At 45.8% G+C, this 11,807-nt stretch overlaps 1 protein-coding gene across 1 annotated transcript in view; it reads left to right on the plus strand.

Annotated features, from left to right (window-relative positions):
- Positions 1–11,529, plus strand: part of LOC138095465 (A-kinase anchor protein 13-like) — a 116,644-nt gene extending 105,115 nt beyond the window's left edge. The window contains exon 10 of the mRNA XM_068991507.1: positions 11,434–11,529. Coding sequence (XP_068847608.1) covers positions 11,434–11,529 — 96 coding nt within the window. The remainder of the gene's footprint in view (positions 1–11,433) is intronic.
- Positions 11,530–11,807: the final 278 nt, after the last annotated feature.

An 11,807-nucleotide genomic window follows, 5' to 3' on the forward strand; every position in this document is an offset into this window, starting at 1 on the left:
ACAAAAGGATTTTATGTCAACTTCCTGTTTGTCACGTAGCCTTAGAAAGATGTGTACCTAAAGCTTGAATTGAGTAATGTTTACAGCTTCCTCCAGGATGTTCTGTGTGAAAGTGTTGTTTCTTTCTGTTTTTTGTACTGTGAAGAAGTACAAAGTGCTGATCCACTTTGGTACCTCTGCCTTAGTTTGTGCTGAGGCCTGTCAGTGCAAATGTCAATACAGCAAAAGGGCAAATGACATCTTAGGGTGACTATGAAAACAGTTTTGACCCCACGGATGCCCTGAAGAGGTCTCCAGGCCCTTGAAGGTTTTGCAGACCACACATTGAGACCCACTGCTCTGCGTCATGTTAGAGATGCTTGCTGAACTTAGTGGTGTGGCAAGGGCTTCACAGTCTGGCTCCTCGGATTACTTGGACAGTCCCGTCAGCTCTGCTGTTCCAGAGGCCAGCTGCCAGCCACGCCAGACTCCTCTCTATCTACCGGGTATTTTGAGTGAAATGCATCCTGGGAACCTCCCTGGGTACTTAGCCTTTGATTCTTTGAGATGCTTCTTGGAAGGGCTGTGTCATCCTGCACCACAGACCTCTTGTGTAGCCTCCTCTTGGCTCTTGGTGGAGCTGCTAGGAACCAAGAAGCCTGGCAGTACCGCCCCTCCTGCCAGGGATGCTCCCTTAGCCATGTTAGGGACCTGCCACAGCATCCCACACACGATGGGCGTTTATCATGTACGATGCCTGGTGGGCGTCTTGAAAGAAGGAACCCAGGAAGTAGTTTGACAAGGCATATTTTCTAGTTAATTGACAGTGTTTTTGTAAGTATGACTTCACTGGACTGAAGATTATACTTCACTTATCAACATCTCTCCTTAGGGCACTGTTAAAACCTTAAGTAATTCCCTTTCTTTTGAAATTTGATTTCCTGTTTCTTTCTTTCTTTCTTTTTTTTTTTTTCCTTAATTTTTTCTTGATTTCCTATTTCTATAGCAAATATATTTGATGCTTTTACATTTTGTTAGTACAGCTTGAAAAGGCTGATTTAATCGGGATGCCAGGAGTTGCAGCTAAAAATTATGTGGAGAATAGGAAATTTCGCGTTGATAACCCATTAACACAAGTATTTGGGATTGAACCTCTATGTAGAATTGAGAGTGACCTCTGTAGTAACACAGAACAGATCAAGGGTTTTCTTAGGTTTATCAGTGTAAGAATGGCATAGAGCCATTAGAATTCAGACCCAGGGTAAGTCTACTTGTATGAAAGAAAAATAGTAACAGCAAGCCACATTGAACAAATTGTGCTCCTCAGAATACTAATGCTTACTGTTGCTTCCCAAGTGGCTCAATGGTACAGGAATCCACCTGCCAGTGCAGGAGATGCAGGAGATAGGAGACACAGATTAAGTCCCTGTGTAGGGAAGATCCCCTGGAGAAGGAAATGGCAACCCACTCCACTATTCCTGCCTGGAAAGTCCCACGGACAGAGGAGTCTGGAGGGCTGTAGTCCATGGGGTCACAAAAGAGTTGGGCAGGATTGAGCAAATGAGCACGGACACAGTGCTTATTGTCATAACATCCTCACAGGGGAGGCAAAAGAGAAGGGTTAATAATACTCTTACATGTACAGACTGCAGGGACAGACTGAGCCAGGCCTTCTGTGTCCTTCCTGCTGAGAGTTGGGAGCTCACAAGGTTACCCTAATAGTACTTCATGTCCTTACCTGTTACTTACACTGTCTCCATGGGCTCCCTGGTTGGTTAGATGTGCTACTCTTGACACAGTGCATGGCCAGTCAGTGACGTGCAGTATTCTGAGGCGTAAATTTACATGCACACACACACACACACATGTGTGCACACCTGCACACACACATGCATATCTTTGGAGAAAGTATCAAAATGCTTCCATGAAGTTTGGTCCTGAATTGACTATTGTGTACATATATTATGTTTATATAAGTATGTATAAAATACATAGTGGGATATCAGGTGAAAATTATGAACAAATGAAATATTAACCCTGAATTAATATGTATTTAGTTAGATAAATCTCAAGCAGGGATGTTCTTACAGAAGCCACCCAAACTGCAGTTGTTTTAAAAAAAATTCAGGGTAGGCAGAGGATTCTGTTCTTTTACTTACTGATTAATTTCTGATGTGTCCCATTTATTGATGAGGTGTAACTAACACCATCTGTTTGTGTTGAGCAGAGCAGACATTGCTTTGATACAAGAGTGCATGTTTCTGTATCAGAAATCCATGAATTATGTAAATTTATGACTAAAGGAGCTTCTGAATCTAGATTGCCTGCCCCAGTTTGATTGGCTCCTGAGAATGCGTGACCTTCCCTGAAAGTTCCTCTTCAGACAGGTAGATACTGTTTCATTCACATAGGAACTGTTTGTTGGATGCTCAGCAAACCTATAGGAAAGCCCAGGTAAACAGATCTCCTGGTCCAAGAAACTTGTACTGCAGATTCCCAGAAAGCAGTGATAATCAGTGTGTGGGTGACTTGAGTGTGGTAGGAGGGCTAGCACAGTTCCGATAGGGTCAGAGGAAGGACGGGCCAGTTTTTTGACTGAGGGGTTCAGTGGAGGCATTGGGCTGTGATAGCACTCGAAGGCGTCTTCTGACCGGTGTTGCTCCCGTGGGGAGGAGTGCAAGGGAAGGAGCAGGGACTCAGCGGCAGGCAGGTGTCGCATCTCACCTGAGCACAGGGGGCGGGTCTCCCGGGGTCAGGTGAGGGGAGAGGCCCTCGAGGCTGGCGTGGTCCTCAGCTTTCCTCCCAGTCTCCTCCGAGAGCCGCGTGCTCTCTGTCCCAGCGGTCACTGGTATTTTGGCTGTCTGGACAGGGACTGTTCAGGGACATTTTCAGTTCAGTCCAAATTGGGCACTTGGGGATTGGCCAGGAAAAAACATCTATAAATATCTGTCTTTTTCTTCTTTCCCTTACCCTCATGTGAAGAGGCTTTTTTCTTTTTTTCCCCAAGGCTAACTCTTAAATCTGGGTTCCCAGTCCTGTCTTGACCTTAAAGTTTACAGAACTGCTTCTCCCTAAAAGCGCTCGGCTTTCAGGTTCAGATACTGAGATGGTCCTTTAGTCTTAGCTTCTGGGGCAGCTCCCCACCTTCTCCGCTTAGCAGAGGAATGAAAGCCTGACTTTTCCCTCTGGTTTGCTGTCTCATGATACACAATATTTTGAGAGGGAACACAGTGATCTGAGTCAAAGCAGAAGCGTTGTGTTCCTTCCGCTCTAACTTGAGTGGGATGTTTAGTTGCATGCTTTTTTCCTATACCCACCCTCTGTTGTTACTGTTGTTCACTTGGTAAGTCGTGTCTGACCCTTTGTGATCCCCTGAACTGCAGCACATCAGACTCCTCTCTCCTTCACTGTCTTCTGCAGTTCACTCAAACTCGAGTCCATTGAGTTGGTGATGCCATCCAGCCATCTCCTCTGTCTCTGCCTTCTCCTCCTGCTCTCAATCTTGCCCAGCATCAAGGTCTTTTCCAATGAGTTGACTCTTCTTTGCATCAGGTGGCCAAAGTATTGGAGCTTCAGCTTCAGCATCAGTCCTTCCAGTGAATATTCAGGGTTGATTTCCCTTAGAATTGACTGATGATCTTCTTGCCCAGGGGTCTCTCCAGAGTCTTCTCCAGCACCACCATTTGAAGGCATCAATTGTAAGCTGACTTAGACACCTCCTTAAAAAAAGAAGGCAAAGATGCAATGATAATAAAAATTTAACTATCATAGCAACTAGTATTTCCATAGTATTCATGCCACAGGCATGAATATACAAAATACTTAACGTGTATTCTTTTTTTACTGTATGTCTTTTTATTATTTTTATCTCCCGTCAGTAGTGTTAAAAAGTAGGTTTTCTTCTTGGAGGGTTTTTCTCTTTTCCCTTTGTTTTGTCTTTAAGACAGTTGATATAAAAAGCAAGACAGTTGATATAAAAAGAAAGTTATACTTCATTTTTTGGAAGGCATGACTGTACTGTGGGTTTGCCTGGGAGGGCCAAGGGACATTGTCCATGGGAAGCTGAGTCACTTTTTGGCTCGTCTGACTGACTTTGCTGGAGCTGTTCTTCATTCTGTGAAGTGAAAAATAAGAACAAGTCAAGTGATTTCCTAAAGTGACACATTTTCATTTTATGTGGGATTCAAATTTTTCCTAAAGGTATGATTATTTTGAGCACCAGTTTTCATGTCTGGCCAGGACTTCTGTCCTTTAAGTGTAAAAACTCTTCCAGATGGCTCATCTTTTGTGTATAACACTGACCAAGACTACTTCTCTCGTTTACTCACTAAATCTGGTCAGCCTTTTGAAAAGTCCTAGGTATTATGATTGTGGATGAGAGATAGCCTAGCTCTCGGATGTCTAGACCAGTTTTGGAGGGACTGGGAGAGATTTAAGAAGTACTCAGTTGCCCTCAGCATTCTACCTAGAGAGCATGTGCAGCCACAAGGAAGAACAGAGGATGGAACTCGTGATGGTGGTGCAGCGGTCTGAAGACACCATGGTTCACAGCACAGAGTTATAAGGAGAGTCAGAGTTGGCAGAGAGCATGACTCTTAATAGAAATGTGGGCAGGCGGAGAGACCAGGTAGGCAATTACAGAAGCCACAGTCGTCCTAAGAACCAGGGTCACTGAAGTAGGAAGAACCCTCACATCCTAGCTGTGGAACCTCGTGAGACCAACCATTTACTTGCCTTGAGGACCGACAGCAAACAAGGTTGGATGAGGATCATGGCATGGTATCCCCTCAGGCAGGAGCCTTGATGAGGCTGGAGACTCGCACAGAGTTTCTGAGTCACACCGCGGATGTGCCGCTCCCATGCTGTGGCATCTTTGGCGGCTCCCTGCTGTCCCTGAGTAGCACCTTGACTCTTTAGCCGGGCACTGCCTGCTTCGGGAATCTAGGCTGTGAACGCTTGTCCAGACCAGTGTCACAGCACCGTCTTGAGTCCCGATGCCTCGGTCATACCTGCCGCACATCGGCACTTATGCCTTCGATCTCTGTCTGCATCGGGGTTGCCTGCCTCCTCCCTCCCTTTTTCTGTCTTTCTGTCCCTTCATGTTAAACCACCACCTTCATGAAACTTTTCTGCCTGGGCAGCTCAGCCAAAGCTCTGTACTCCTTGCTGAAATCTGAGTTTCATTTGTACTACCCAAGTTTTCTCATATGTACATTTCATGCCCTGGTCCCTGGTTTGTTTCCTTAAGGTCCCCAAAGTGTCTCATCCATCTGGACATCTCTCGTGACACCTGACAGAGCCCTGTAACTTCAGCCGATATTTAAGTACTGTCGAACAGATAAATAATCTTGGCCGATGTTGGCTGGTTGGCGGCTAGTCGGCCGTGACGCGCTGGTGATGACATCATCCCTTGGGAAACCAGGGTCTGAGGTTGTCAGAGCTGTTTCCCTGACCTCATTGCCTTTGTTTTATGAAATGAGGTCGTTCTGATTTTCATGGATGATCATATGGAAAGGGAGTTTCTCAGCTGTTGGCCGTTCCCTTCTGTTTCCATTTCCTTGCCAAACACTGTCCACCCTGCTCTCTCTTCAAGCAGTAGCTTTTGTTCATGTTCCTGATCAAGACACAGTGCGTGCACGCAAGGGTTCTCCTCCGGCCTCTGACACAATCCCTTGGGCAGAACCGACATAACGGGCGTAGAACTCACCTCGTGTCAGTGGTCCGTTTTCTCTGCTGATGCTTGCTTCCTTCTCAGAAAGGTTTTTACGCACTGAAGTGTTTATTCCCAGGTTAGCCATCCTGTAGCAGCCATTCTTTAAGGATTCACTAAGGCACTATGTCTGAAGAGTAAGATATCTTCATAACCAGAGATAACCAGAGGAGGTGGAGTATATGACAGAGCTTAAAATTTCTCCTGTGAAATGGTAGAAATTCAAAAGAAATTGCAGTTCAGCCTTCCTCACTCCACTACGGCCCCCGAGCTTGCTCTTCCCAGCCAGGGTCCACGGAGCATCCGCGGAGCAAAGCTCAGCTCTCCCGTGACCTGACTTTTTCCCAGCGTCGGGCTCTTTTTACCACTCTTGCTCTCTGGCTCCTCAATGTCACATCTCTCTGTTGATTTCCGTTGTCAGTGTGCCTATCCCAGCCACTCTCCTGCGCGCCGGACGCCGATGTTCCGTCTGAAGGCAGGTGAGCTCGTAGTAGCCTGGGAGTCCTCTATTCGGGCATTTCTCACACACATTGTTTTTACCATTTAATGTCCGTCTGGTTCTCTGTTATATTCTCAGTGCCAAACATAGGTGTTCAGGGATTATTTGTCTCACGATTGAACTAATTTCAAAAAGCTCGTTGAAGATTCAGGACAGTGACTCGTGAGATGTTGTAGCAATCCCAACAGTATTCTTCCATGTAGAATTTGTTGCTTGTTAAATGATTATTGATACTAAACTTGCCATTTTTGGCATCCGTAGCAGTCTAGGTTTTTAAAATACTAATGTATTTTAAAGCTGGATTCTTTGGGACAGTTTGAAAATTCTAAAAAAATTAAATGTTTACAAAATACCTAGTACACTTTTAAGAGGAAAATGTATAAAGTGGGGTTTACAGTAAAATCACGTGATTATAGTATGAAAGAGACCTGTTTTGATATGTCCATCGAAAAGGTGTGGGAAGTGACTTGCTTCAGCACAAGCTTACATTCGTCTAGCAGTGTGGTGTGTCTGTTGATCTTGGTCGTCCCAGGGTACTCGGCACCAGAGGGCTTCTGTCTTGGTGTTCGCATCACGTGAAGGACACCCACTAGCTGAAGGGCCCTCCGTTGGGTACCCTGTGGCACGGGAACAGTTGTGGGAACCACAAGCCAGAGGAGAAGCTTTGAGGACGGTGGTGAGCCATGACGAGTATCTTCAGATACTCATTTAAAAGCTGCCTTAAGAAGTAACTTATGTTTGTTCCCTGGTGGCTCAGAGGTTAAAGGGTCTGCCTGTTATGCGGGAGACCTGCGTTCGATCCCTGGGTTGGGAAGATCCCCTGGAGAAGGAAATGGCAATTGACTCCAGTATTCTTGCCTGGAGAATCCCATGGACAGAGGAGCCTGGTGAGCTACAGTCCACGGGGTTGCAAAGAGTCGGACGTGACCGAGTGACTTCACTTCACTTCACTTCATGTTTGTTCCCGAGAGGAAAACTGAGAACAGTACAGCCACTCATTCTGAAGGAGACCTGGAGACCAGTTGTCAGTAAAACTCTTCATCCCTTTGTTAGATGTGTGCATTCTGATTTTTGTAACATGAACATATCAAGAAGCTATTTAAAAAAATTAAACATCAAGTATTAAAATGATGGCAAATAAGTTGAGTCCATTTAGTGTAATAACACACTTTTTCTACTGGTACTTTCTAAAATTAGGAACCATTTGTCATTTTTATTGAAAAAATAGTCTTTTTCTGTCCTTTTTTGTTTCTGTAAAATCAGATGTGAGAATGCCAATGATTGAAAAAAAGAATGCCAGTGATACGAGAAGTGAGTTCTAGTTTTGTTTCCTGAAACTTTGACTTAACGTTTTCTCCCTGAGAGTTCTTTCTTTCAGTTTAGAGGATTACTCAAGACAAAATAAGATGCATGTGGAAAGAAAGATTTCTCGAATTGAATTTAATGCAGACTCATTAGTTGTGTGACCTCGTTGTTGTTTAGTTGCTAAGTCGTGTCCAACTCTTTGCGACCCTATGGACTTTAGTTTACCAGGCTCCTCTGTCCGTGAGGTTGATGCTCCAGGCAAGAGTACTAGAGTGGGTTGCCATTTCCTTCTCCAGAGGATCTTCCTGACTCAGGGATCAAACCTGCGTCTCCTGCGTTGGCAGATGGATTCTTTACTGCTGAGGCATCAGGGAAGCCCACATGGCCTGATGTGCCCAACTTAAACTTGGTGGTACTTTTCTGCATCTGTGAAGTGGACAGTGACATTTCACCCTTTAGCTTTTTATGAAGAGTGAGCGAAATGGTACATGTTGGTGCACGTGGCATGCAGGAAGCACTCAGTAAATTATTAATAAGTCTTGCCTCCAGAAGACCTGCCCTAGAGGTTAAACTGTCCTATCACCACTTTGCCAGACGAAATCTGATCTGGCTGTCTGCCTTTCTCCCCTCCTGTTTCCTTTTCTATCATCAGGCTGCTGGTAGTTTTAGTAAAATTTAACATTTGTGTGCTTGTTCCATGAGACCTGTTTTCCTGTGAGGCTCACAGGTTGGTGAAGGGACGTTTTTAAAACTCTGTCGTGCTCTCTTGCATCTTAATTGCTTCTTGCTGCCGCCATCAGCTAACTTGTGTTCAAGTTTCTTCTTGGAAAAGGTGAGAAAGGATTGAAGCCGAGGGACTGCCAGGTAGAATTGCTGGTTGGCTGGTGGCCGCCCTACAGGTCTTCCTGTTCCCCTTTTCTTCTTTTAACCTTCCTGCAACCTCCAGAGCAGGGCGTGGAAGAGGAGCAGGGGAGGGGGCCTCTGCCTCGCTCTCCTGGATCAGCAGCACCTGATCAAACACCCAAGCTGAAATGGAAAAGGAAATCCTCTGTGGGCGCAGTGCAGGTGCTGTAAATCCTTCTCCTCTTCTCTCAAATACTCAGGTATCTTATATGAAGCAGACTTAGTGTAAGCAGTCTGGAGTTGCTCAAGTGGAGGCTGTTAATAAGAAAAAAACAGTATCAATGTTTTATCTGTATTTTAGTAAATTTTGCCACCAACAAGTCTGTAGCTCTTGATGACTATGTTTAAGTTAATGAAGTCATGGATTCGTGAAAATTGACGACTGTGCTCGTCGTTTCCTTCCTTTTCATTTCATGTGAAAAGTGGAGGTGGGAAATATAATTATGCGAGAATACACTGTTTTCCACAACAGGTTTTGAGAGAACTTCTCAATTACTTTTTCTTTCTCCGCTGCACCCACATCCTGTGAGTTATATGGCAAGTGATAAAGATTTGTTAGTCTCGGGCTGACCATAGCAGATCAAGAGGGAACTTCAGATATGACCTAGTGTCCAGCCCTTCTCACTCCCCAGTTCTGGAAACCTGGGTCCAAGAGTCAGTCTAATTATCCCAGGGTGCGCAGTGAGATGTGACAGACCCAGGGATGGGAAGAACCTTTGATTTCCACCTTTTGCTCCTTGCAGAGACGAAATTGATCATTGGTGTGTCTTCAAGCCAGTGACAGGCTACCGCTGTATGCTCGAACTTTGAGGTTACAGAGCAAATGTTTCAGCAGCAGCAGCAGACACCCCACCCACCAACCACGATGCTTACTGGCCTTTGTGTTCTGTTTGCGTCTTCAGTATACCCACTAGATGGTGTCCTATTTCAGAAACTTTGCTATGGGGCTTCAGGTAGGGTTCTGCCATCACTAAAAAGCAAGCCAAATAGCGCTGACTCATAAGAATGCTTAAATAATTTGGATAAGGTGTTAGATCTTGAAATTAAATATTAAGGGAAAATTTAACTCATGAACAGAAACGCTCTAGTTAAAGTAAATTTCATAAAAATATTTTTATACTTTGTTTTCTGGAATCTTTAATAAGATACATCAGGCCTGTGGTATGAACAGACTTTTAGCACTGGTTGCTTCTACTGAAGAATGTAGGCCTCCTTGTTTGAGTAAGCTCCGGAAGTTGGTGGTGGACAGGGAAGCCTGGCCTGCTGCAGTCCATGAGGTCACACAGAGTCCCCACGACTGAGCAACTGAACTGAACTGAGGCCCCCTTGTTGTGGCTGGAGTGTGGGATGGAGGGAGATATAAGTAATCTTGTGAATAATTGCTATTGTGAAAAGAAGTTGTAAATAATAAACGTATTTTACTCTTTAAGTTCCCAAAATTAAAGGAAAAAAGACATATCCTCAAAACGAAGCTTCATAGGTCTCAGCTTTGGTTTGGAAATAAAACGATTGGTTTCTGAGTTTCAAAATCCTAACAGAATTAACTGTTCGGCAGTTCCAGATGTTTTTGATAAAAACTTGGAATTGTCAGATCAACAGCGAAAGCGCAGGACCGCAGACTCTGTCTTCTGTGGCGAGTATTGAACAGATCCAGAGGGACAGCAAAGCAGATTCGTGTTCCCCACCCAGGGCATGTGTTCCCTACCCAGAGATTTTGTTCTCCAAGAAGGAACAGAACACGCAATTACAGTTCCAAATCCTCTTAACATGTTTATGTGTACCGAACAGCTAGGAAGTCTCAATTTCCAGCCTGCAGCGCAAAGCCAGCATCTCAGCAGAAATTTAAAAAAAAAACTGTCTCAAAACCGTAACCTGGGCCATTTCAGACAGTTGTATTACTGTGAAACAGACTTCTTTTAACTTTTTTGAGGGCAGAGATTTTGTTGTTTGTCTCTTTTGTTTGCCTCTGTTGCAAGGCAGTGTACATGCAGGTAACACAGAATGCAGAGGATCTCTTCGATCAGTGTAGATTATCTGCCCTGAAGTCAGTAGTTAGACAAGACTGGGAATAGAGAGGCTGTATGGTGATTAAAGCATCTATGATCCCTAGGGAGAAGCCTGGGAACCTTGGAAGCAGGAAACATTTGATTCTAATTAAAACAGAAGGGAGCGGCAGTGGGGAATAAACCATGCTGAGGACAGAGGGGAGGCGGCTCTGTCTTTCTGTGGGGAGGAGGGAGAGTTCTGAGTGGCAGCTTGGTGAAAGTTTATACAGAAAAGATAATAAACCATCCATTTTTCCCTGCACCAAAACCTAAAGGATCTTTCCATTCGTATTCCTAGGCTACATGGTTTTCAAAGTCGTCGTAAGCCACCGGCCAGGTTCCCACCCTTTGGGCAAGCCTGAGTTAGAATTTTATTTACAGCTTTCTACTCTCTCTCCAGTCGTCTGTTTTCCATTGTCACTCTCATGAAAAGCAACATCTGGTTCACTGTCCACGTTGGTAGCGTCACAGCACGATGCTTGCTATGGGCGTATGGGGAAGGGGAGGGCCCATCTGCCCCACCCCGTGGATGAGACTGGGACGGACGGGCTGCAGGCTTTGAGCTGGTTGAGCCACAGCTGCCTTGTGTCTGGGGGAGCAGGGAGATGCGTCCTAGTGGGGTTCACTGCCTCGCTCTCCTCTGAGCTGGTCAGCCACTTGACAGCCTGGCCAGAGGACATGGTGACTCACCAGCCCATCTCTGCTTCTTTTATTGTTCCTGGAAAGCCTCCCCATCAGCTCTGTTGGTGATACTGATGGAAATTTCAGTATTAAATCTCTTCTCCTTTCGCTTGTGACGTTGGAGCCCCCTCACCCTCACTGGCAGGGCCAAGCCAAGGACTCCGCCTGTGGCCCCTTGAGGGAAACGTCAGCAGCCTTAGTCTCCTAGAAGGAGAATATACTTTCAGTTTTTCCATCTCCACTGCCCCACCCCCCCACCGCCTGCCCCCGCCCGTGTCCTCCCCAGTTCTCTCTCCTCCTTTCCCTCCCAGATCGTTTCTGACAACAGTGAGAATTCGAGTTCTGGAGCAGGTCCGCCTCTGATGATCGTGGCTAGGGTGGGGCCAGAGGGCGGGCGTGTGGAGTGATGGGGCCCCCGCAGGCCGGTCGTGAAAGGGGGAGAAGGCCCTCAAGGGGCTCCCCCTGGCCTCGCCAGTGCGGCTGAGCGTGCCCGCACACTGGTCCCTTCTCCTCCTCTCCTCTCCACTGGACTTCAAGCACCCCTCCTACTCACCCACCCCATCACTCCCTTCCTCTCTGCAAAAAAAAAAAAGAAAAACCTAACTGACCTCTTGATCTCTAAGCCTTGCTGGCCACTTCCGTAAGCCCTTGTGGATCCTGGAGACATGTCCCTGAAGTCTCAGGC

Source organism: Capricornis sumatraensis, chromosome 19 (assembly GCF_032405125.1).
Source record: "Capricornis sumatraensis isolate serow.1 chromosome 19, serow.2, whole genome shotgun sequence".
In the NCBI taxonomy this organism is placed as follows: Eukaryota; Metazoa; Chordata; class Mammalia; order Artiodactyla; family Bovidae; genus Capricornis; species Capricornis sumatraensis.